Source organism: Squalius cephalus (assembly GCF_949319135.1).
Source record: "Squalius cephalus genome assembly, chromosome: 3".
In the NCBI taxonomy this organism is placed as follows: domain Eukaryota; kingdom Metazoa; phylum Chordata; class Actinopteri; order Cypriniformes; family Leuciscidae; genus Squalius; species Squalius cephalus.
The window spans coordinates 16,823,654-16,851,385 of NC_137124.1; the positions used below are offsets into that span (position 1 = coordinate 16,823,654).

General features: G+C 37.4%; 2 protein-coding genes across 7 annotated transcripts in view; one reads left to right on the forward strand and one right to left on the reverse strand.

Annotated features, from left to right (window-relative positions):
* Nucleotides 1-27,732, reverse strand: part of slc7a8a (solute carrier family 7 member 8a) — a 46,711-nt gene that overhangs the window by 1,595 nt on the left and 17,384 nt on the right. Inside the window, exons 1-9 of one of the 4 annotated variants that reach the window (XM_079867426.1) lie at nucleotides 14,271-14,636; nucleotides 13,634-13,850; nucleotides 8,258-8,462; nucleotides 6,695-6,846; nucleotides 2,612-2,737; nucleotides 1,422-1,575; nucleotides 956-1,079; nucleotides 522-625; nucleotides 90-186 (exon numbers count right to left, since the gene is read on the reverse strand). In XM_079867426.1, coding sequence (XP_079723552.1) covers nucleotides 90-186; nucleotides 522-625; nucleotides 956-1,079; nucleotides 1,422-1,575; nucleotides 2,612-2,737; nucleotides 6,695-6,846; nucleotides 8,258-8,462; nucleotides 13,634-13,778 — 1,107 coding nt within the window. In that variant the 5' untranslated portion in view covers nucleotides 13,779-13,850; nucleotides 14,271-14,636. Of the gene's footprint in view, nucleotides 1-89; nucleotides 187-521; nucleotides 626-955; nucleotides 1,080-1,421; nucleotides 1,576-2,611; nucleotides 2,738-6,694; nucleotides 6,847-8,257; nucleotides 8,463-13,633; nucleotides 14,637-27,732 lie in introns of those variants that run through there. The other 3 variants (XM_079867425.1, XM_079867427.1, XM_079867424.1) reach the window with 3 other exon arrangements.
* The window catches only part of svep1 (sushi, von Willebrand factor type A, EGF and pentraxin domain containing 1), a 75,642-nt gene continuing 74,348 nt past the window's right edge, over nucleotides 26,439-27,732 (forward strand). For all 3 annotated transcript variants that reach the window (XM_079867416.1, XM_079867418.1, XM_079867417.1), the window contains exon 1: nucleotides 26,439-27,469. In XM_079867416.1, the coding sequence (XP_079723542.1) occupies nucleotides 26,957-27,469 (513 nt within the window). In that variant the 5' untranslated portion in view covers nucleotides 26,439-26,956. The remainder of the gene's footprint in view (nucleotides 27,470-27,732) is intronic.

The following is a 27,732-nucleotide window of genomic DNA, read 5'->3' on the forward strand; positions in this document are numbered from 1 at the left end:
TATGTGCAACAAATGTGAGAGTGAGTTATAAAGACGCACTTAAAGGGAGAGAGAGGTATATATACTGTATATATATATATGATACTCACAGTGAAGAGCAGAGCTGGAATTGGGGTGCAGCGCTTCACATGAATCATAGCCAGCAGACTAGGGAGGTGGCCTTCACGTGCACCCGCGAAGAACAACCTAAATAACATGAGGATAATCCAGGAATTCTGTTTTTTACAATGCCATTATATTCAGTAGAGGGGAATATGTGAAGACACAGACAGACAGAACGATAGACAGAACGATAGACAGATAGATAGACAGATAGATAGATAGATAGATAGATAGATAGATAGATAGATAGATAGATAGATAGATAGATAGATAGATAGATAGATAGATAGATAGATGAGTCTTGTGTATAATGATGGATGGATGGATGGATGGATGGATGGATGGATGGATGGATGGATGGATGGATGGATGGATGGATGGATGGATGGATGGATGGATGGATGAAGGGAGGGACTGACCGAGAGGAGGTGAAGAGGGAGCCGTTGACCCCCCCAAATGTGGACAAGGCCACAGAGATGGGCATGATCCATGACATCACTCCCAACAGCTTCTCACCAAACGTCTGGGAGAGAGCAACAGAGTGGTGAAGGAGAGAAAGGAGAGACAAGCAGAGGAAAAGAGGACGTTGATCGAAAACATGCATTATCATGTCCATAAAATCTGTGCTGTTTCATTAAAGAAAGTCTTTAGAACTGAATGCAGAAGATTCTGGAGTCTGATATATCTATTTGAATGGTACACAGGCAGGCATCAAGAGCTCAATCCAAGTATCATTTAAAGAACTTTAAATATTGATACTTGGTTAGATATGTCAAAGAATCTCCTCCATAAAGCAAAACAATCAGTCTGTTTGCAGTCCTGAAATGTCGGACTGCTATGAATGAACACTCACCACAGCTACAGCATTAGAAGCCAGCAGCTCCTGAGGGCTCATGGCAGTGACGTAGGCGATGTTAGCAAAAACATACACAAAAGTCACGAGGGGAATGGAGATGAAGATAGCACGGGGGAGGTTTCTGTGTGGAAAAATATAAAAACAAGAAAGAGGGAAAGAAGTGTTCAGTCAGAAGTAGGACATTGCATTATTTAGCCAACCAACTACATATACTACTTTTCAGTCAGTCTGAGGCAGATTCCAGTTGCCTCCTCAGAGCATTGTGTAAAATTATACAGTGATCCTTTTGGCTCTTTATACTTGTGCAGTTTGACATATTGCAGACCATTCTGACTATTGATCCTTTATGTGGTTGTTTGCTGGATATTATAAATGTATATTTAATTTACACTAATAACAATTAATAAATACTGAGAACACAGTATTGAATTACTGTGAGCCCTTTAGATGAAAATTGGCTTACACATAGGGGTCGACGAGTTCCTCTGTGACATAATTGAGGAAATTCCAGCCACCGTAGGCGAAGGACCCCTGTAGAAATGCCAGAGCAATCAGACCAACATCATAGTCTTGAAACGGCTCGAAAGCATTGGCCGGCTCCAACCAGTAATATTCGCCTGGAGAAGGAAAAAAAAAAGGTGTACAATAGTTATCAAACATCAAAGGGAAAATTGTTATGAAATGCCTCGTTTATTAGCTAGTTAGTTAATCTTTAGCAAACGCTTTCACTCAAAACAGCTTAAAGTAGAGCAATCGCAAACACAGCTCCTTTTGAGCAACTGATGATCAAGTTCCCTGGTCAAGGACCAAAATGGCAGTGTGATCTTAATAACAAACAGTAGTAAGTTTATGAATATCCAGCTAAACCCAGCTGGATTGAGTTGGTAGAAACCTGTGACACTGGTAGGCCATCTTGGACAAAAATAATATGATTTTTCCAGCAAGAGGCATTAGATCCAATTGGCTACAATCTTTGGCAGATTCCCACCAGCTAGTAATCCACCAAAGACAGCCTGAACCAGTTCCAAAATACAACTACCACCGTAAACTGGTTTTGACTGGATTTCCTGAACCTACAGTCTTTTTGCTCCCTAAGCCATAGTATTAATACCACAATTCTAGGGTCAGGTCTTTGGGTCACATGTTCTGTCTAAACTCTCTTTGAGAGCATACATGACCCTGAAGACCTCACATTAAAGAGCAGCCACTGCCAACAAACCCAAATCCAGTCTTTTTTAAATCTTCTGCATGATGGAATCACATCTGTCACTCTCATCTTATCAGGTCAGTGTCTGAGCTAACAGGCCGTCGCAATGTGATCATTATTTAATCCTCTCTGACTCAGCAGCTGTGAAAACTGCATTATCTGTGTTATTCTTTATTAGAGGGTTTGAACCCAGTGACTTCTGCTGAGACAACAAGGCAAAGAGAGGAAGTGCTGTGCTTTCAGTTTTTCTGAAGATTTTACGTAGCTACTAGAGAAGCGCCCAGGAGGAAGGGGAGTCACGCATGCAGACTTCTACAAATGCATGGACAAGAACAAACACTGCACGTAGCCCCACACACACACACACAGCTTTATTTGGCACAGACCTCCTTGAATAACCAATAATATATAGCATGCACACACATACATAGACATATGGTACTCACCCTTGCAGATTTGTACAAAACCCATGATGATGATGAGAATGAGGGCCAGAAGTTTCCCTGCAGTGAAGACATCCTGTACCCGTGTTGCCCAGCGCACGCTGGCACAATTCACCCAAGTCAGCAGCACTGAAACACACAGACATTGAGGTTACAGGGCTGGTTACACACAATACACACACTATGAGCCGTTAGTGAGATTAATGGCTCCCTGCTGTTTGAACAGTCTAGTATGCCAACGGATTATAAAATAATGCTTTCAGATATGAGGAATTAATCAGACACACAAATGACAAGCTCGAAATAGGCCTTCAGGTGAACCTATTCAATACATATAAACATTTGAATGCGCTGCAACATCTGAAACAGATAGGCAGGTGAAATTAGGATAAAAAAGTCAGCACAGACGAATTATAATAGGATATGTTATTTTGCCTTTATATTTGTTGATCAGTCAGATGTTTTTATTCAAAATAACTCAGTATGCATATTCTCTTTTCAAATCTAATGTGGCATTGCCAGCAAAATGCTACAGGAAAATTTCAAGCATTGACAGCCCGTGTGATATTTATTTTTGACCTCATATGATTTGAAAGATTACATGGAATATTTGTACTTTTAAGAAGTCATTTGACAGACTGGAGAATTGTTTAAATGAACAACAAATAGCTACAAGATTTTAAAAAAATAACATTGTAACCAGTAAGAGCATGTGAAACATATATTTTTTTATACTTTCATATACATGTTAACTCAGAAAACCAATGTTGAAAAAGTCAATGTGCTAGCTAAATAACGCTCATAGTCACATGCACACAGTTGTCTGATGGCATGTGACAGACATATTTGGTCATAAAATCAGAGGGACATGCAAGTAAACTTTGAGTCTTGACTCATGCACTTTTGAGAACTTGCAAGACATGCAAAAATGCAGCCTCGTGATGTGCACTTCGGGGTTCAGCTTTATCCCGTTTCATTCAAACACTATGTGTACTTGTAGACAAGCAGCAAATCAAATCACTCACCTCAACAGACGGTTACACTAAAGAGCAATTACATATATAACTAGTGTGAAAAGGGTGTGATTTGAGAATGTCGATGTGCAGTGGCCAAACTCAGCAAGAGTTCTTGGCACTCATTTAGAATGAAACTACTTAGAGGTGGAGCAGCATAGTCACAACAATAAAATGCAAGTCAAGTGATATTAGGCGGGGTAAGGTATTTTATTACACAAAATCCATGGTAATTACTGTCTGGGGCGAAATCAACACGAATATTCTGACAGTGCAAACTGACATCCTGTCAAATAATGTGAAGAGAAAGCAGTAAAAACCAAACACAACATGTCTTAAAATGTCTTATCTCTGTGTTAAAAAGGGAACTGCCTCGCTGTACAGAGCAATGACATGTTTCTAACTGAGCCCAGTCGTGTCTAAGGACGTCTTAGAGGGTGGTGTTTGTGAAACTACTTTGGAATGGAAAAATAAGCAGGTAGTGAAATCTACATAGTACACCATGCTAATGCAAGAATGCAGAAAACATTACTATGACAACAGGAATCTTACTACAATAAGCTGATTACAGTGGCGGTCACGCACACAGAGGTCAGTTACTCATTTAACATTCCATTTTATCTCCTTGATATCTTAAGACTTTATGCAAGTAGAATCATGTGCTAAACTATTTTTTTTCTAACATTCAACAGTCTGTTAAACACAATATTCTCATGGGATCTGTTCTAAAACATGGTGGATTCTGTTTTGCGCTTTACTGCTTGCATAGGCAGCATAATTAATTAAAATGGAATAAATTATTGATTCGAAGCTCAGATAGCCGACTCAAAAAGTTAGCATGTTGCTAAGCTAACCTGTGATACCCAAATGAGCTTAAGCTTAAGCACATGCAATTTTTGGTAAAATAGTACATTTTTAAGAAGATTTAACCTATTCAGTAATTTACAAAATTGTATAAAATATAATTATATTAATAAATCAACAATTTTCTCACGTATCACTTTTTTTCTTTAAGTTTTCACAATACAGTAAGTCCCAATTTGCATACTTTCAATGCATGCACTATTCTACACAATTTTATAGTATAAATGGTGTTAGTGTGTTTACACAGAAAAGTGCAGAAAAGAAAAAGTGCGCTTAAAATAACCCGATGATCACCGGAAAAAACAAATGTTTGAAATGTTGGTCACTTAATACAATCAACTGTCGTAACTTTTCTAAAATAGCAGAAGGCTATCAGACTCCGATGCTGGATGACCAAATAACAGTAGATGGTAGAGTACATAGTGCACAGATTAAGTGCATAGTGTATAGTACACAACTTGGGACATAACTAATACCTTATGAGATTTGAAATGAATTTGATATGAAATTTACATGCAATGCTGCCAGCATTTGGCCATGAGAAGGTATCTTAAATGGCAGAAGTTATTCTGACAAACGTTTGGCAACAAATTAGGTTCTGAAACAGAGCCATGCACACTCTTACAAACAAACTTTTCTCAGAATTGCTCTAGTGGTTTTAGAAGAAAAGACAAAGGGTACAAAAGAGTTGAGTACAAGAACAGGGACATCGTTTAAAACTGTGCCATAGTGTCCACTTTTGCCCTTTCACTTACTTCCTGCGGATCTCTAAACAAAACAAAAGCAAAGCTAAAGAAAAAGCAAAAAAAAGCTTTAGAGCTGCTTGAGAACATCTGTTTAGTTAAAAAACAACCCTCAACTTCAGCTAATCAGAACATTTTGGTCTTGATACAGTTAAATTTTAGAGTATTAAAAGCACACAATGAATGCTGGCTCAGCTCTGTAACCCTGCGAAATGTACAAAGAGATAGTACTGGTTACAGTTAAGTAGCTAATTCTGGGTCAGATTTTTTCCATAAAAAGAAATATTACATATTATTAATATATCTAATTAATAAACTAAATCACTATTAAGGTTGCATTTAAATTGAAACTTTACAGTTGCAATATCAAAACAAGTTGAGATATCACCTAACATCTTCTCTTCTTGACCTCTCTCTTTTTTCTTAGGGTCTCTGTTGTTTGCCTGTCTACATACAGCTTGCAGTATTTGTAGCTCCAGCGTGAAGTTTGCAGAAAGCCCACGCTCAAGGCTTCTTGACGCCATGAAAAATATCATTCCATCCATCTTCACATATCCCTCTCTCTTTTACTCTCATCCTTTTCTATCTTCTGCACATTTTCCCACAACCTTTTTGTTCCTTCTCCCAGGGTATGACCCCTCGGTCTTCTTCAATCACACATCAGTCCCAAAACACTGTCTCTCTAGATCTGGCCTTCAAGGTTCTTTCACTTGAGCGTGATTTGCCCTTACGGTCAAACATAAAAGGCTGTAATGAAGTATCCATTCCCAGCAACAATTTGTGCATGCGCAGAGAAAAATGTCTAAAATATACAAGTGTTCAGAAGTGAATCACAAGCAGATGTGGAAATAGTGATTGTGTAAGTTGTTATAGCATCTGTGAGGTAAACAGCATAAAACAGTCTACAATGTATGTAAAATATACAGTTTTTTTTCATCTTATGAGGAGTGTTCAAAACATTCAGATAACCTTAAAATAGTTTCATGCCTGTCCATGCCACATCCTCTCTTACATATGATAATGGTTTAGCATCCACAAGTTAACTGCTCTCACTTTCCTTCCCTTATTTTTGCTATCTTAACCTGTTCTCTTTTTTTTACCATTCTCTCGCAGTCCCTATATATATGCATGTATATATATATATATATATATATATATATATATATATATATATATATACACACACATATACATATGTGTGTGTGTGTGTGTGTATATATATATCCCTATATATATGTATATATGTCTGCTGGAGGAGACTTTACTACTCAACTCTTGCATTGTCAATACAAGATCTTGTCATCCTGGAATATGGCCATGATATGTCTGCAACTTTTTTTTTTGGTTGGGCATATATATGGGGAGGACTTGTAACAATATCAATGGTCATCTAAATATGCATGTCAGTAGCAAAAATCCCTAAACGATAAGACAATGATATCTCTGTTTTTCCTTCTGGTACTCACACAAGCAGATGGCAGCGAGCAGACGCAGACCATTCTCTGGGGGGAAGCAGGTGGGGAACAGAGGCTGCAGGACGTAGTTGGAGAAGGTAAGAGCGATAACTGCCTGGTTAGTAGGATAGATCACCAACACAGCAATCCACAACCGCAGAAACCTGTAGCATACAAACGTTCAAAAAAGTTATAATGCTTCCAACAAAAAAGTACTCAATAGATGGTAATACAGTGGTATTTTGATAACTATATTTCATCTCCAAAAACACAAAGTATCATGTCAATACCATAGTTCCTTTTAGCTAGTGATACGCATTGTGTTATTTGCATATAACAGTCTTTATTCTAAGGATGGACTCAATTTGTGTATACAAGATCATTTATTGCCATCATTTGTTTGGAGTGAGATAGAGGCATGAGGGAATGACCAGCTAATGGTTGTTCTCTGGCAGTATTATTCATTAGAGCAGTCACTGTGCTAAGCAAAGGTTGTTAAAATGTAAGCAAAGCCAGTGCTAAAAGATTTGATTGACCGCTGCTGAGTAGCTATTGGTGGATTAAGAAATGTTAAATCACAGCTACAACTACTTCACCAGACAGCAGCAATGTGTTATCATAACTTTAACTGAAGACTAAACATTTTACTGTTTAATGTTATTTTTTAGTATTATTTTTCTTTATTCATTTTCATAATAATTTCATAATGTATTTTGTGAAGTCAGAGTATGTTGTACGTGTGCTGACGTGCAATGCAATTCACTGAGCAGAGATGTTCCACTGATGATGATACTTCAAATGTGTACAATTGGCATGTTCTTTACAAGGAAAGGAATGTTTCAACTGATGCAAATGTACCACAAATGTATACACAGAAGGATAGTTTCTTAATATAGAAAGTGGATTGTACCATGTGTAAGCATGAGGTATACGTTCCATTTTTAAACATAAGCAACATGTTTGTAAGTCCCAGAGTGGTGTATATAAGCTCAATCTTACTGTACCACCCCAGAGAAACATAAATGCATGATGATGGGGAGAGAGGAAGGAGAAATAGAGGAATGATGGGGTGAGGGAATAGAGAAAAGGGGAACAGAGAAATCTGGAATGAAGACCTCCTCACCTATAGCCTTACTCTGCTATGCCTGTTTCTCTCTGTCTGACACATGTATACAAATAATAAATAGAAATCTCTTGGCAAAAATAACTGGTGTAGCTTCCGTGATTCAACAATAACGGGGGAACGCATGATTTTCAAATCAACACCACACAATCAAGGGTAATGGTGTTTACTGTCACAGTAGACAGTTGACATGAGATTACAGGTGTTTTGACAGAAAAAAAAATAGGATTCCTGTGGAGCGAGAAATGTTGTTATTCCATTATTTTCTTCTGGTTTGTTGAATCGCTGACTTACAGGGACACCGAGATACATTCATGTTAAAACATCCCACCACACTAAGTTCTGCATTACCAATAATTAAGTCATCTACTTTTAGAAATAATATGGATTTTCATTGATAAGCAGTCTATTCTCTGGAAGTATTAAAACCAATGTGTGGCTGAAAACCTCACCCTGCCAGTCCTCCGAAGATGTCCTTGACATAAGAGTAGTCGCCTCCAGATTTGGGGATTGTGACGCCCAGCTCAGCGTAGCAGAGTGCTCCAATCGCTGTTATAACGCCTGTGACGATCCATACGATGAGAGCCAGGCCCACTGAACTGGCATTTTCCAACACTCCCTTTGGACTGACAAAGATTCCAGAGCCGATGATGTTACCTGCAAAAGAGAAAACAGAGAGGTTGGGTATTAGAATTGTGAATTAATGTAGAAAGCAGGTCAGAAAAAGAGAAGGATTGTGTGTGAAAAAGGAGGTGGAGCTGTCACACCAACGCATCATATAAGCCTTCAATCAATGTCTGAATGAATCTACTAAAGTGCTCCAATTTAAAATGAAATTAAGGAAACAGACTTTATCCTGAGTAAAGGATTTAAAGAGATTTTAGATTTAATTAAGAAAAAGCAGGACAGTGTATGATTCAAACGGAAATTAAAATGTCAGTGGCAGAGAAAGAAGAAGGGAGAACCAAGAGAGAGAAAGCAGGTGGTGAGAGCAATTCACATTTGCTAAGTTAGTATTCAGCGTGACTAATGGAGTGAGTACACACAGCAAATATATGGGGAAGTGTGTATTTGCCATTTGTGCACTTAGTGCAGCATAGTGCACCACTGTGTGATACAGGTCTATGTGTGTTTGTGATTCACATATTGGCCCCAAAAAAGTATTTGGACATTTATGTTACACATGTAAAATGTCTGAATTTCGTTGCATTCAATACAAAAATATCAAACCAGGTGTGAATTTTTCTCAAATCTAATTTTACTTATCTAAGCCATTGTTGCAATTATTTGTAACCATGATTGATTTTAGCACACGTATTAGGTCATGTCCCCATTAATTCAGACAATACCAACGAACCCATCCATAACTCGTAAACCACCATTTTTACAACAAAACAACAGTAGATCTCACAGATCTAATTTAGACCTACTAAACTATTCCATTGGAATTCCAAATAGGCAGATTGTGGAGTGACTACCGGTTCTGCACATGTAACTGGTTTATTCTTTTATCTTCCCTGATTGTGCTTCATATCTGGACTTTTGACACAAACTGATGCATGTGCAAATTCAGGTAAACAATGCATGAGCCGGAGTTTCTGCCCAATTACATCTTTTCCCATCAGTAAGTCAACTAGTCCAGGTTTTCCTGTCGGATTGTCACTGCAATTATGTTCTGTGAATCACTTTGGATACAAATGTCTGTACAACATTGCCACTGTAAACAAGTAATCAGACTTCTCTGTAGCTGAGCATTTATTTTATGTCTTTGGCTCTCCCACTTCACTTCTCTCCCTAAATCTCTGCTTTGAAAAAGTCCTGTCAAGATATGATTATCACAAACTTCAGCATGTCCCATGACCTCAAAGTACAAGTTACACAACTTTATACAATCAAAGGTATCTTTTACTATTGCCAAAGCATGTAGGGATTGATCTGGTTTCAGCCAGCTTGTGTATTAATTGACTATAAGGAAACCAGCAGGGAGTTATGAGCATCAACAGGTTTTACGCTGTAAGATACTGATAGATTATTGCGCACAGTTGTACACTGAGAGGTCTTGCTGACTACAGAGGAAAAAATCCAGATGGATTTCCTTTTCATACTGCATCCTCTTGCTTCCCTTTTGTGTGTTCACAGCACAAACATCACAGGCAACACAGCAGCAATCCCTGATTTAACATTCTAGTTTGTCAATCTACACATAGATGGAAAGGCTACAGAAAAGTCCCGCCTTTCAATTCAAAGCCAGTTAGCTTTTAGATAAGGCATTGTCTGTTTTTTTTACTGCATTGCACATTAGCTGTACCAGGCATAAAAAAACATGTGTAGAGTGATTAAAAAAAAAGAAGGAAATTTTTGATAGGATTGTTGTCAGAATTGACACATTAAGATGCAACCACATTTACTGTTGTTTGACTAATTTTTGCTGGCAAAATACAGTGGTTTCAATAGGAACCCACACAATCTGCACAATTTCGCATGGGGCCGAAATATTTCCCCACACAGATTTGGGAATGGTTTCACGTTGGTCACGCGAGTTTGTTCATTCGATGCAAACAGAGAGTTTAAAAGTGACTTCTTTGTGAGCTGTGCTTATTGCTACACTATTCACAATAGACAATGGACTTTTTTTGCCCATTACATTTTGTTAATGTGACCACACCTTTATTCAGGTTTTAGGTCTAACACCATTTAAGTAGATAGATAGCACCTATTGCCAACATCAGCTGCACAGGGTGGTGCCAAAGTGGCCGCAGTGAACTGACTTACCTCAAAGTCAGTTCACTCTTTGCTATCAGCCTATCATGTCAGTCATTGTGTAAAGACATGACTCATTTATTGCTCAGTGATATTAAATTCACTTGTACTTCTATTTATTACTGCTAATATGTTTGCTGAGGCGAATCTCTTTAAACTGTCCTATTGATTTTCTTTCATGCCTCCATTGATCAAACGGTGTCTGTGGAACTGTAGCCTTGATAACCAGATGTTTCCCCTTTACAAATTCACACAAATAAATCAGAGTTTGGGTTAGTGAAGCATGCCATGTACACAAAACAATGTCTCCTTTCATCAAATAAAATGGGTTCAACTGTTATGCAGCCCAGACATTTTTGTACAATCAAAGTGGATAGATTTACAAAAAGTTTCTAAAATTAGGCTAAATGTTTAACATGTTTCTTTTTTTATGACCATTAAAAAACCATACTAAAAACACAGGTTTAGCTTTCAGCTAATGAAGGTCAATGGATATTTACCTCTTGCAGTTTTCAGTTCTACATCAATACATACATCATACATTTTCACTTGAATTTTAATCATCTTACTGGAGTATTAACCAATCACTAAAGTTTAATACATGACTGTATCAGATCAATAACCTGTCTGAGAAAGAATAATGGAATGCAATTAAATATTGAGCTGCTAACTGGTTACAATCTATTTTGGCTCACATCAAACTTTGAAATACTTTGTAGCCAGCTTAATGTATGATGTTCTTCAATCAATGCATGAGCATCTCTTTATAACATCTGAGGCCAGTTTTTACTTTTTATCTGCATCATCTCACAATCTCCTTCTATTGTACATGCACATTCAGATGATCTGTCAGCCTTTACTCTGCTAAAACTTGGTTCCTGGCACCCGTTTCCATTCTAACAATCCCTACTGATTACCAGAGACCATAATCCAAAAATTCAACATAAAAAAATGGAGCTAAGCAAGTCAAAACCACAGAAAGTTCACTTTCAGGTCCATGCTTCATTTCCAGCTCACAAAGGGTTCCAGAAAAGGGGTTGATAAAGATGAGAGTGGCAGAAGTTATAAAGTATTCTGATAAATGTAACGAAGTTCAAAGGCTTGAGGAAAGCTTTGAGCAATCCGAAGCGACAATCACCTGATAATAATGTTCACGTGAGGCAACTGAGAGCATGTGAATGCGTGACCTGACCTGATCAAGGTTGCTGAAGAGGATTATCATATGGCTGCAGTTAAAATGGGGGCTGGGATTATCTTGGGTGTGTTTTACTTTTCCTTAACTCTCATTATTACATTAAATATAATTTTATAGCTTAATGCTGCCTAAAGCAATAAATGAAAACCACCCTGTGAAATACTCAATAAACTGACAAAGGTTAAGTCAAGTTTCCTCTCTTCACTTCCTCTTATATTTGCTGCATCTCTGCTATCTACTCAAAGTCCTTTTGCCCTGATTTCTTTCTTTATAAAACCAGAAGTGAAAATAATAGACAAAAAAGACCAAAACACCAGTTTAACTTGGTCAAGGCACGTGCATTTTTTATTCTTGCTTAGCTTATGCATTTTAAACGATTGTGAAAAAAACCACGAGCACATGGCTGTTTTGCAATTTGCTAGACGGATACATTTTTGTTTGCTAGACCAAAAGAATCGACTGATACAGTTTCCAAATCTGCTGACAGCCTTGCTAATAGATAATGCACATTTTCTATTTTCCAATAGTTATTATTTAGTTGTAAATATTTAGGTAAAATAATTGTTCTTTTAAATGAAGCGATTGCATACATCTTGTTTGTTATACTTAAATCATATGAAATATTTAACTATAAGACATCATCAATATTGTTTTGTATGACCTATCCAATATTGATTATTTTACAGATCATTATCATCACAACGATAACTAAATAATCTTTAGACAACAACAATTAAAACAATGTGCATGAATATCTTATAAAAATAACAACATTGTTTATAAACCATTACTCATCTTAAATAGGCCTATAGGCCAAAACGATATTGGTTTATCTCTAAAATTCAACATTATATTATATCGACCATTAGAAAAACCCTTTTCGGACCACTAATCAACAGAACAACAGACATAAGCGTATATAACCAGGGGCGTTTACTCCGAGGAGGCAAGGGAGGCAGTGCCTCCTCAAAAAATTGGATGAGAAAATAATCCATATTAGAAAAATAAAACAACACAAATATTACAAAATGTTACATTAAAAAGTGCATAAATCACTAGTTTTTCTAAAGCAACACTGTCAAACAGCGACACACACAGGTAAAGTTACAGCAGGAGTCCGCGTCTCTCTTGCCTCCCCTGAGCCCATTGAGTTTTAACAGACCCCCAAAGCATGCTGTGGGTTTGGTGGGAGGTAATTGAGAATGAATTGTGGTGAGAGGAGGCACTGCCTTCACCATGCTATGATTGGATATGGTTGGATATGATTGGTTTGTGCGATAAATCTTGCTCTTGTTTTCGTGCGTGTCGCGAATCGGTTTGAATGAACAAAATGATGGCGTTTAATGGGAATTAAAAAGTAAGTAAACAACTCAGGCATTTAGATACACCGCTTTATGTCATGTCAAAATCAAACTTGAAATGGACCGAAAACACGAAGACTGTAGGGATATTTTAGTGAGCAATCAGCTTGGTGAAATGAAAGGTAAGCTGTCTGTGATCAGTGTTTACCGAGCTTGATAAGTGATGAAAATAAGTTGACTATTAAAAAGAACAGCTGAACATCAGTTCACAAATAAAATATAGTTTAAATTGTGCCTTTAGTTATCATTCTGGAAAAAATGCAAACATAAAAAAAAAGACTTTGTCTCCTCATTTCAGAACACCACCACACGCCACTGTAATCATATATTTTCATATATTAGGCACCTATATTTGCAACTATTTTTGTTTCTCCTCTTTTTCCATTTCATAGGACTGAGACTCTCATTCAGCATGATCCAATCAAGCTGTGCACCGTGCACGACTGTGTTTATGCATCCGTTTAAAACACATCCACCCACATGACAATACATAGAAACATATTAACACTCACCGACAATAATGCCACAGGCACTGACGAGACCGATCTCCTTTTTCAACGCCACCGATGACTCTCCCGCTGCTTTGCCGGCGTCTGCTGCTCCATCCTCACCGGTGCTCGGGGCTGCGCTCCCTCTTTGTCTCGGTCCATCCGTCATGTTGGTAATGATCAGTCCTCGATGTTGAGCGGTGATGCTAGAGCAGCGCTTGACGTGTACCGCTGGTCAGATCTCAGATAGCGAATATAGACATAAACAGCCTGAATACTATCTCGAGCAAAATATGCTACTATGATCACTTTATCTATATTTTCTTATCTACCTGAGATTGCTCTAAATCATGAGTCAGGATTTATTGCGTAGTGGCAAAGTAACAAGGAGCAAGATGGGCTTCTGCAGTAAAGGTCAAATACAATAAAAAAGAAGGCACTGTCAGTGTCATTAAAACGGTAAAATGTCCTTTTCGAGCGTCAAAAATGATATCGGGCGTGACAAAAACTACAGTAATACTCCACTCGCAACTATTATGTGTCCGTTTGTTGAGTCCGTGATGAAGCTTATCCAGGGTTTAATCTGTCGTTTTAAAAACACCGCGCCAAAGAGGCCGAAAACCAATTCACAGTTTTCTCCTTTTATTTCCTGTAATGTTACCTATAAAATGCCGGTTGCTTCCTCGTTCTTAATACAAGAAGTGCATCGTTTTGACATGGACTCTTGCTAAACGGCTTTGGGTAGATGAGTGTCGGCGCGCTGGGAAGCCAATTCGCGTCTCCAGCGATGTCCAAAGCACCAGCGGTCCAAGCGCCTCCTCAGCCTGTAGTATTTAATCCATATGTCAAACCGCCTCCATAAGTACCGTCGCGCCTTCTCCCCTCCCCTTCCTCCCACGTCGCGTCACAGCTCTTGTTTTTTAAGTCTGCACGCCTCCCTCATGAACCCCTGACAAGCTGTTGAATATCACTGTAAGGAATATGAACTTCCTGAACCTACCAATATATGATGTCTTTGTTACCCTATCGCTTCATTGTAAACATCTCAGTGCTTAAAAAAGCCTGCTGAAAATATTACACAATTATAGGCTAGGCTACTGCTTTCTCACGTTATTTTTTTTTGTACAAAAGCTCTTTTAGTATATTTACACGTTTTAACAAGATTTTCAAACGTTTTAGTATTTACAGAAGTTAGAAAGTGCCCGTAGCCTACTTTCACCACCTGCCACAAAACAGACCCTGCCTACAGATCATGTCGCGTTTGCCTGGATATGTAACCATAGCAACGGCATGAGCGCAGTGATAGGCTAATATGTCTGCAAAACATTACACGTATTGACACATAAAGTAACAAAAATTATATTTGTGTGTGTGTGTGTGTGTGTGTGTGTGTGTGTGTGTGTGTGTGTGTGTGTGTGTGTGTGTGTGTGTGTGTCCTGGCAAACCCTAAATTATGGGGACAAAATTTCCCCACAAAGATGGCAATATCCAGAATCCGTGTGGGGGCATTTTTTGCTCCCCATGAGGAAAACGGCTTAAAAATAATAGCTAGTAATGTTTTTTTAAAAATGAAGAAATGCAGAACGTTTTAGATAGATTTTAGATAGAATATACAGTTCATCAAAATCATTATGTCTATAGAAAGTTCCCATAAAACATGAAAACACACACAATTTACGTGTGTATTAATAGATTAATAACATGAATAATATAATATAAAAACCTCAAATAATATATAATATAACCTATAGGCCTATAAAACCCCAGTGGATAAGCAGTTTGGAGAATGCATGGATAATTAATAAAACAGTCAACTCCAAAAATCACTTTATAATTCACACACTGCATATAATTGCATATAAAGGCCTTGTGCCTGCCAGAGTGCATGTGTATAGGCTATGTTATTATGAATGATAAATCAAGCCAACACTTTACCTAGTTATCTTCATGTCCTCTTTTCAATGAAAGGAATGCATTCATTGTCACAAACTAAGGGTTGGTACAACTAATGTAAGACAATAACTGTGTATTTGTTTATGAATGTACTGTACTAAGCAAACCAGTTTTAGACAGGCCTCAATGTCATGTCTAATGATCAGCTAGAGCAAATTCATGCCAGCTTAATACACAACTAAGCAAATATTTATTAGTGATTATGCTTATTTCTCAACAGAAAACGAGTCATAAGATCAAAACATTAAAACGTGCAGCGAATCTGTGCTGCCTTCAAAATCGACCAGACAGCTTAATAGACAGGATGTCTCTTGTTGCCTGATTATCTCCATTTACTGCAAATGAAGGCAATGTTTTCAGCTTAGACACTGTTTACAGCATCCATAAAGAAACGGACATTTTAGTCCTGTATATTAATTGTCTTAGTTGGTCAAAGTGCACTTCTTTGCGATATATACAGAGTGTTACAGTGGTCATATATTTTCTTCACTCTCATGAAAGCAATCAAGAGATAATATTGACAGAAAAAACAAGAGCAGGAGAGCAGTGTAGGTAAATGGGACGTTTTTGCCAATGTAACTCATCATTCATTATTGTGTGAATCAAAGTGGACAAGAAGACGCTAGGACTGTGTTGGCACAGCTGTGCTGTCATAGATAAATGGGCTATAGCTTGATATCTTAATGGCTCTCATACGCGCACACTCACAGCTTCACACACACGTGTACACAGAGCCACACGCGGCCCTCATGATGGTCTCTTTTTTCATTCATTTGCTCAGTGAGAGGAAGCAGGGCATTGGGTCAAACTCAACCGTTAAATAACATCTTACAAACACCGGTCAGCTGTGTCGTACAAGGGTGCAGCTATCAAAGCAGCTTTCACAGAACAGCTCAATATGACATTTGTTTTGATAATGAGATGAAATTCATTTGGCCATGTTCAGCATTCATTCTTTAAGTTTGACACAGACTGTTTACTCGTATCTCTTCATCTGTAATTCATGCAATGAAGCTCAATGAATGTGACGAGGAGAGGAGAGTTGTTTTCACAACAGTACATCACAGTAGTTTCTAACTGAAATTATGTCAAGTTTTCCTTCTTGTTTTAAGATGAAACCTGTTTAAAGAAAAAAACATGTTTTTAAACTATTTGCAAATGAGGTGACAAATACTGAAGACAAATGAAATAGACTGTACAAATATTCTGAATGTCATGCATGACTTTAATGCTTTTGCTGCTTTTGTCCCCATAAATTATACATGCCATCAAAAACATAAAGAAAATATTTTATTAACCATCTGAAAGTAGTTAATGGTGCTGTCTAAAAGAATTCAGAAATTTCCTCCAATCTACACTTGTGTGAACTGGTCTGTACATACTGTGTGAATGTGTGTTTGAATGCACTAATCTCATCTGGACTGACCCAATCTCCTCCTTTAAATCAGCGAGACAGTGGACAGATAACCATGTAAAATCCACATGAGTGATTGGCACGTTCAGCACAAGGCCGGAGGAAGAAGCACACAGCCATTTCGACTGAGACTTTCCTGTTTTATCAGTTTGATAAATGATATGTGAATGAAAAGTGCAAAATGCTCAAGGGCACACAACTACAAGTTATAATGTGTGGAGGGAGAAGAGGGCTGGGGAATTATGCGACACATTTCAGACTGAAACATATAAAGAGACTAAGAAAAAGCAGAGGAAGATCATTGCTGGACAGAATGACAGAACAGAGTTTAAACTCCAGTTGATTGTCAAATGTCAGCAACTTTTAGCCTTCAACACACTGATAAAGGGGCTGCTTATATTGATATGGCCATTATTACCCTTTGTCTCTCCGTCTCCGTCTTGTCAGATGCCGCACACAAATTCTTTCTCAGTGATAAGGAGGCACTAGAAACCACTGTGATTTGTAGCGAGATGAGGTTAATTAATACCCAGAGATTATAGTTCTGTTAATTCAGAGATAATTCAAAACACCATGCAGCATATTGATAGATATTGCCCAAGACTGACATCTTTAGATCAATAGATATGGCAAGTGACATCTCATTTTCCCTGGCTTATATTAAACTAGTAAATCACTAAAGTGAAGACCCAAAAGTGAAGTGAATTTTTCTAATGCAAAAAAAAGTTTTTATTATAAAATATATAACCGTGTTATTTTAGTATTATTAATATATGATTATAGAATTTTTAATAAATCACATTAAACTTACTGTATTTCAGTTAATTGCCCAGGCAACATTTCTAATTTTCATTTAGCCTAAGTTTTTCATCTAATATTTACATTTGATTTTATTTAAGCTTTATTTCAATTAATGAAAGCATGCATTTTTAATAGTTTTAGCTTTACTTAAGAATAACATCACTAATATATATGAATGAAATATAATAAAAAATATAATCTGAATTTCATATTTGAGAATTTTCAAAAGAGCAGGCAACACTTTCTGTACAAAGCAGTTTACATGCTCAATGTCACACAGTTACTTATTAGACTGGCGACCTAGAGGTATATTTCTGATTAATTTGAACTAATAATTAACTTTTTAAAACCCTAAAACGTTATTTATTTTGAGGTCAAAATCCAATAAAACCCACTTTCAAAATGGTCTCAGATATCTGGGTCCTACTTCAGGAATGAAATAACTGCTCTTATTTATTCTAACAGCTGCTAAAGTACTTCAGAAATTAAGCTAAATTATGATTGACAGCAAAGACCAGTCTTTCCTGTATATTGTTTCTGAACCTAAACTGATGGCAGGCAAGACAGGGTAGTGGCCCTTTTTGAGTTGTTGACCTCAGGGCAGCAGGCCTTGCTGTTGAGCCATGCTCTGCCACACATTTGGACACCTTATTTACCACAACACAAAAAGGAGTGTTATGCAACATGGATGAAGTTCCCTGTGATAGAGTGAGGGAATAGAGGAAATGAAAACAGGACAGATGGTACCGCATGTCTGCACTTGCATACGGTACATGTGCACGTGGCCATGTTTGTTTACGTGTACATGTGTCATATATGTTTGTGTGAGTACTGAGAATTATGAACTTCATCATGGATTTACATTTGTTAACTGCAATTTCTGATATGAAATCAAATGGGGAATGTGTTTTTTATTTTAAGTGAGAGAAAGAGAAGAAAAAAAGAAAGAGAGAGGCATGTAGTGAGGGCACTCCAGTATTTCTAGGAAGCGTAATTTGACACGTCTGTTTACCAAATACAGAGAGCACATGTGACCCGGAGTAGTATGTCCAAGAACATGGATATTTATCCAATAACGGAACACATACTCTGAGGAATAAAACTATACATATAAATATGTTTGTGTCACATTCAGTTTTACATCATACATGCTTTGTCTGTCTTATTGCCTTAAGTGAAAATTTTCTTTTTATTGTGTCTTTAATTCATTTGCAAATGTTTGTGTGCAAACACATTTTATTTGAATGAACACAATTAAAGATAGTTCACCCTAATGTCGTTCCAAACTATTCCTGTTTTTTTTTTTTCTTTTGTTCTTACAATGAGGTCAATGGAGTTCAGTGTTCTTTCTACATGCTTCAAAATAAATTATTTTGTGTCACACAGAAAAATAGAAATATACAGGATTGAAACAACATGACCCTGGTGAAAAAAAAAATGCTATAGTATTATACTAGTATAATACTTAGCTATACTTTGTACAAAATACTATTGTATATGTATTTTGAAAGTATACTTTCCATGCATTGTTACAATAATCATTTCCAGCACACAGTTAAAATATACCTAAAATATATAAGTGCAAATGAATACAATTTTCACTCCAAGAATATTTTTCTAAAATATATTTTTAGATCTTATTTGCACACATGTATTTTGGATTTGTGTGTTTCAACACACTGGCTTTATCCTTCCAACTATGTTTCTTTGTGATAGACAGTGTATTATTATTTGTGGAGTAATAGGCTGCCTTTTGTTTATAATCAAAGGTAGGCATTTCAGTGATCAATCAAAGTGGTTTGGCATCTGTGTTTTCATCATCAGCACAATAGCAGAGTGTTAATTACATTTAACCATCATTGTGGAACTGATCGTCACACTCTTTCATCATCTGATAATGATATTATGAAAGCTTTTGCCATGCATGTCACGTCTTACTTTTGAGTTTTTAATACAACTTTTTTAGTTTGTATTTAATCCACCCAAATATGAAAATTCTGTCATCATTTACTCACCTCCATCTTGTTCCAAACCTGTATGAATTTCTTTCTTCTGGCGAATATAAAAGAAGATTATTTGAGAAATGTATCAGCGTTTTTTTCTCCCCATATACAGTGTTTGGTTAAAAAATGATTTCAGAATATATATATTTTTTTGTCTTTTGCATAATAAAGAAAGTTACACGTTTTGAACAACACGAGGGTGAGTAAATGATGACAGAACTTTAATTATTAAATGAACTATCACTTTAAATTCTGCTTTCCTGTCATATTTGTTTGCTTTTCTGGAATACTGCTTTTCTCTTTCTCCGTATTTGCCAGTTCGGTCTCTCCCCCTCTAGTGCTCTCTGTTTTCACTCATCTCCTCACGCTCTCCTCAGCGTGATCATGTTTTTGGAACTCTGGTTCAATCCAGTCTCCTGTTTCCCCCCTTTTTCTCTCCTCTAAGGCTCTGTTTTTCATTCCTACACTGTTGTCCCATCTGAGACATCCACTTTTGCTCCCCTGCGGTCTTTTGGTTTTTGCACGCATGTGAGATTTTTTTAGTCTGGAACAAGACAGAGCTGTGTTGTGGTGGGTATGTTGTATAGTGTACGTGTTTAGTAAATTTGTGTCAGCTTGTCTTTAAAATGCTAGAGCAAGGGAAAATAACTTTCATTTCTCCTCTCTCCTCATAAGTGTGGGGGAGGAACAACATGTTTCCCTATGCCATATTTCTTGGAATGACCAAATCCTTCTCTCAGAATTGCAGCTGTAAAGAGTTTCACATGTCTCACATGTAGCATGGTTTGCTTCCCTGCATGCAATATTATTTTATGCTAACATAGCCTAACTGAATAAATGCAGCTTTTTCTTTTGCATATGTTACAATCTCACGTCATGATTGTATTATGATGTCACAGCATGGCGTGGTCCATCATTCAGCCGCAGAGCTCATGAATTATTCATATTCACGTCAGAGACTGTGCTAAAAATATCTCTGAGAACCTGCACTACCACACCGATCGTTACATCTTTATGGTGGGCACGACTGCTTGTGGACAGACACACAATGGGTACAAGTCCTTTTTCACCCCCTAAATGCTATTTTCACAATAATCACAACAAAAATACTTCATTTGAAAAGAATCATGTCTGAAAACACTGATTTCAGAATGTCAAGAGTTGTTGTGTTCTGGGCTAATGCTGGCCACTGTGCTTCCTGTGCACTGTAAAAAAAAAAAAAAAAATCCTATTTAGTTTAAGCAAGCAGAAAATTATAAAAAATATGGAAACACAAATAAAGTTTCAGAAAGTTATAATGTTTTATTTTTAAAAAAAGCCTTTAAACACAGTCATGAATTGCTAACGGCTTGCTGGTTGCACGAGGGGAGGGATATTATCATTCTAGAGAGCATCTGTGCAGTGCAGAGTATGACTAGCACAAGTGGTGCTCACTGCAGAGCCAAATGATGTCTGGCTCCCCCTCTCTGGATGTAATGTGTGGAACTTGACCTAGTTCAGCTCCACCTCTGTGAACCTAATGGCTGGAGCTTGACCTAATTAGGTTCAGGAATAGGATTATGGTAGGGCTGGACCTTCAAGCTCCACCCATACACAGAGGGGGGAGCTGGATGTCAAGCTTTATCCATTGGCTCTGCAGTGAGTAAACTCTTGGTTAGCAGCATGGCCCCATCATCAGCCTCTGCTGGTGAAAGCTGTAACTACAACATTTGAGTTTAAACAGCATTTTTCCCAATTGAGCATGTAAAACTTAAATAAAATTGGGTCCCACTTTATATTAAGTGGCTTTAAGTACTATGTACTTACATGTACTTACATTGAAATTAATCATTTGATACAATGTACTTATTGTGTAACTACATGTTTTTACATTGTACTTACATTTTAAAAATTCCTGCATGTAATTACAGCTGCAATTAATTTATGTAATTACATTTGTCATCGTATCACACCTCAATAGCAGCAAAAGTGTTTTACAATACAAAATGAACACAATAAGTACATTGTACTTATTTTTTGATGTAAGTACATAGTACTTAACTTAATATAAAGTGGGACCTAAAATGGTTTGCATGAAACATTTTAATGGAAAATATTTTATTTTGGGGGTTCTTAAAAGCATGAAAAAAAAAAAAAAAAAAAAAACGTGTGTTATGTCATTATTTAGATGCACATTGGGATAAACATGGCCTTAAAGCTAACAAACATGACAAAAGGCTACACAACTTCAATTTTAACCCTTTCATGGATGAATTATGATAACCTCAATCAGGATTTTTTTCCTATGTGTTTTTATTGCTCTTAGGGCATGAAAAACAAGAATTGATTTTATTTTATTTTTTTTACAAATTTTTCAAAGAGATCTACAGATGTCCACTTGAGTGGACAGCATGCGGTTATGGTTTAAACTGAAGATATACTGTATTAAATATAAGACAATAATCAAACAGATAAAGTATGTGAATTTAACAAACTAATCAATACAATTACATAAAATCATGTGAAAACTATAAAATATATACAAAAAATATAAATGCGAAATATTGCAAAGGCTTCATACAACTTCATACAAGTTGCACATCGCGTATCTTTGATATCAGAACATGAGGACGTGATTCCATTAGAATTTTCTACAGCCTGTCAAGGTACAACTGTGGAAACCACTCAGATGCTCCCTCCAGTGCACCAGAGTATGGAGATTTACCCTTATTAGCTGATAATTCTGATTATGTTCAAGATGGACATGCACATTTCTATCATAGCCCTCCTCTGAGAAAACCTAGCGATACGTTTTTTCAATCTCATCTGAAATGATCAGTGTTGGGGGTAACGCATTACAAGTAACATGCATAACGCATTCAGATTACTTTTTTGATGTTACAAGTAAAGTAATGTGTTACAAGTAACATGCATTACGTAATCAGTTTTATTTTTTATGTTACGAGTAATGTATTGTAACATGCATTACCTAATCAGATTACTTTTTGATCTAACAAGTAATTAACTATAAGTAATGTGCATTACCTAATCAGATTACTTTTTGATGTTATGAGTAAAGAAACGCATTACAAGTAACATGCATTACGTAATAAGATTACTTTTGGATGTTATGAGTAAAGAAACGCGTTACAATAACGCGCATTACATAATCAGATTACTTTTTGATGTTATGAGTAAGGAAACGCATTACAAGTAACATGCATTACGTAATCAGATTACTTTTTGATGTTATGAGTAAAGAAACGCATTACAAGTAACATGCATTATGTAATCAGATTACTTTTTGATGTTATGAGTAAAGAAACGCATTACAAGTAACATGCATTACGTAATCAGATTACTTTTTGATGTTATGAGTAAAAAAACGCATTACAATAACGTGCATTACGAAATCAGATTACTTTTTGATCTAACAAGTAATGCATTACAAGTGTCATACATTATGTAATCACATGACTTTTTTCAATGTCAATGAAAATTACATTCTAATAATACATTTATTTACAGTAAAAAAAGTCACTAGAGATTAAGTTAAGTTTTAAGTTTCAAAAACAATATTCACATTATAATTATGAATTGTAGCTGAAATATAGCAATTGATGCATGACGTCCACTACAGTGGACATGTGATTAATCAGAGTTTTCTCTCAATCTAAAATCAAAACTTGGAAAATTTTACTGTGATATGACTCATTAGATATTGCTTGATGCTGCAATTTTTTTTTACCTACAAGAGTCTCCTAGGATAGAAGGAATCGGTGGATATTCTGGAGCAACTTGGCATGTCTGACTGACCCTTGGCCATCTTGGTTTGGAGGGGTAAAAAATCGAAACACAACGGCTTGCCACTTGGTTGCAATTTATAGGATGATGCACCAGGGTCCAATGAAGAGGCTGATGTGCAACTTTGCCATAAAAACCCGTGCAAATTCAAGAAAATGCTTTTTAATAGCTGTCCACTGTAGTGACCACTATGCGTGAAAGGGTTAATTCCATGGGGTCAGAATATCAGATAATGGCACATGCAGGGTGTACACATGCATCTTTTCACCAATAGATGGAGCCAGTAGGCTAAATAGAAACTCTATTGGAGTTGCTATGATATCTTTACATTTTGTGGGCATCACAACAGGGACAGAAATTATTATAGCAACCATTTTAAGTTCTGCCAATTATGTCTCTAACTCACATACCCAGCAATTACTTCTGTACAGTCTGGCTCCAATAACTGTTGATGCCAGGCATCTCTGGCTAGCATGACAACAAAAAAGTCTAAAAGGTGTCCATTTTCAGTGAAACAACTAATGCATAAATAACCTAACCTAAAGCATGTATAGCTCTGGGGTAACAAAACACTGCAACATTAGCAATTTCTCTTGGATTACTACTTGTATGTATGTGTTTCAGTAAATTAAACATTTTTGTTTTATTCTATAAACTACTGACAACACTTCTTCCGAATTTCAATAAAAACATAGTCATTTAGAGCATTTGTTTGCAGAAAATGACAACTGCTCAAAATAAAAAAAGATGCCATGTTTTTAGACCTCAAATAATGCAAAGAAAACATATTTATATTCATTTTTAAACAACACATACTAATGTTTTAACTTCAGAAGAGTTAACAAATCAATGTTCGGTGGGTTAACCCTGATTTCCAATCACAGCTTTCATGCGTCTTGGCATGTTCTCTACCAGTCTTTCACATTGCTGTAGCCTGTTTATTCCACTCCTGGCACAAAAATCAAGCAGCTTTGCTTGGTTTGATGGCTTGTGACCTTCCATTTCATTTCACATTTCAGAGGTTTTCAATGGGGTTCAGGTTTAAAGTTTGGGCTGGCTATGTCAGAGTCTTGATCAGGTAGTCCTCCATCCACACACCTTTATTGGCCTGACTGTGTGGCATGGATCATTGTCCTGCAGGAAAAAACAATCCTTTGAGTTGGGGAACAGAGCAGAAGTAAGTTTTCTTACAGGATAACCTTGTATGTGGCTTGAGTCACGCGTCCTTTACAAAGACATATCTGCCTGATTCTGATCTTCTCTGATGAGTCCAGTTTTCTGCGTTTGCCCAACACCTGATCCTCTAATTGTTAGACTGAGACATGGAGAGGCCCACATCCCACAGTGTCTCATTCTCACTGTGAAATTTGTTGGAGGATTGGTGGTGATCTGGGGGTTCTTCAGTAAGGAATCAGGCAGATCCATTTTGTGAGCCACGTCCAAGGTTATCCTGGAAGAAAAATAGTTTCAAAATTCTGCTGTGAATTTTTTAATTTTTTTATTCTGCTCTGACAGTGTTCCCCAACTAGAAGGATTGGTTTTGCAAAATAGTTTCACTGGCTATTATGACAAACACTTGATTTCTCAACAGTCAACAACTGGATAACAAGTACCAGTTATTAACCTGTAGAGGGCCCTATTCTACAATTTTTAAGTTTTTTACATAAGACACTTTGCTTTGCCAAGTAGTTAATGAGGAAAAGGGCTTTTTGCAACTCTCCTGTTAAAATTAGATTAATCAAAACAAGCATATAGATATCATTCTTGGGATCTGTATATTTAAATATGGACCAACAAAGTGCTTAACACTAATGTTATAAGTAATGAAGTGTTTGTCTCATCTTGACATATCCCCCTCTGGTTTGGATAAATGTCAAGAATGTGTCACCACCACATCACTTTTGCCAAACAGATGAAAGACAGAAGAAAAAGGACACTAATTACCCACCAAGGGGGGATTTACGGTGCATGATAACTAGCGATGTGTGTGTGTACACAGTATATCATGCTGGCATACAGGAAGAATACAATAAAATAAAATAAAATAAAAAAAATGAATAAGTATATAATGTATATGTTCCTTTAAGCCCGAAGCACCAGCTGCTTGGACACAAGCAAGCCAAACACCACTATCCTCTTTTGCTCTCAGGCACAAAGTTCACAGTTGACTTTATAGACTACACTTAATACTCAGCATGTTGTTTCAGTCAAGAATCAGTAGCTGCCTGTGCTATAATCCCACAATTCTGCAAATCCTTGTCTGTTTTGTCCTGTAATATCAATGACAGCTGGGATTCTTCACACATGGTCATTTGTATTAATTTAACAAGTTTTAGCCTGGATCAAAATGCTCTCTTATACAGCAAAACTGTGGCCGGTCCACCTAAAGCTGTGTTAAGCATTGAGTCTTTGTTTTGGTTACAGATAAAAATCACAAAAGAGAGGAGGAATGAATAAAAGAGACAGAGAGGGGGGGTCAGATCCTACTTGATATTTCTCTCCCCTCAAGACCACCAAGAGAAAACAAGAGGAAGTAATAAAGTCTGGAGGCTCTGCTTACAAAACACTTGCATGACATGCAGACTCTTAATATAATGTTACTTCGATTTAAAACCTGTTAACAGCTTTTCTGTTTGTCAAATGAATTGCATTGCTTTTGTATCCATTACATGCTTGTTTTGTCTACGGCTCCCATCATTTATTCTCATTAGCAGATGCTCTTGGTATCTGCCTGGTGTTAGGTGAGAGTTGTTCGTCCTAGAGCAGATGAGAGCCAGACATATGGATTTGATCAACAGGCCCCGTGCTAATGTTTTCTTTGGGCATGTTGACAGGCCGATAGACAAACGTCTCTCTCTCTCTCTCTCTCCCTCACACACACTTATTCCCTCACAAAGGCATTGGCTGACGGACAGTCTAGAGCGCTCCAATGACACACAACCAAACCCAAGCACTCCAGGACAAGCAGAGGGGAAAAAAGGAAGAGAGAAGGGGAGAACAAGTAAGGAACAAGAAAGAGAACGGGACGAGAAGAAAAAGAGAGAGACACTCACGCCTCTGACTGCCCATTTTTTCCTCCGCCGCTGCTCTCTCCCTCTTCCTTCTCACTCCTTCTCTTAGTCTCACACCAGCACACACACACACCCTCTCTCGTTCTCACCGAACTTTTTTTCACTGTCTCGCTCTTCTTAAATGATTTTGAGAGAGAGGGGAGACACATTTGGAGGTTGTGTGAAATTCAGGAGCTCCACAGATGCCTGAGACCCACGGAGAATTAGGAGACTTACTCTGCTTGGAAAAGATAGAGAAAACAAAAGAAGAGAAACAACAGGAGGACTGCAACAAACTTGCACCACTTAACCACTACTGGACACTGGTGTTCGTGGCGTTATCATGGTGACGCTAAAACTTACATTGACTTTAAGATTCACCTTACTGCTCCTATTCTGGTTAAGCTGTACCAGTTGGCCAAGCCAGGCTCAGCAGCCGTCCCTACAGGCTTTACGTCAAGCGGCCAAAACCCGGCAAAATCTCTCTGAGAGTGCAGAGAGCAAAGTAGAACGTCTCGGCCAGGTTTTCCGAAGGAACGTGCGTCTTCTTCGGGAGCGGGGAGGTTGTCTGGATCTGGTCTTCCTCGTGGACGAGTCGTCCAGCGTGGGAGCTTCCAACTTTGGGAGCGAGCTGCGATTTGTGCGGAAGCTGCTGTCAGATTTTCCAGTGGCGCCTGAGGCAACACGTGTAGCGCTGGTGACATTTAGCTCTAAGAGCCATGTGGTTACAAGAGTGGACTATGTGTCTGCACCCAAAGCCCACCAGCACAAATGCTCGCTCTTCAGCAAAGAGATCCCCTCCATCACCTACAGAGGAGGTGGCACATACACCAGGGGGGCTTTCCAGCGTGCAGCGGTAAGAGCATGTGTGTATGTGTGTATATACAATGTGTGTAATCACATTGTTTGAGTCTATGGATGTGAGAAACTATTCAAGTACTAAATGAAACGCAATATATAAAAGAGGAAATAATGAAAGTAATTTGGGGGGGGGGGGGGGTTGCTGAAAGAATCATTAACAGTCAATGTACCATCCAGATTGAGTTGAATGTTCAGGCTTTGATTTATGCTGAATATATTCCATATTCTTCCATTGCTCTTTAATGTTCTTCAACAAAT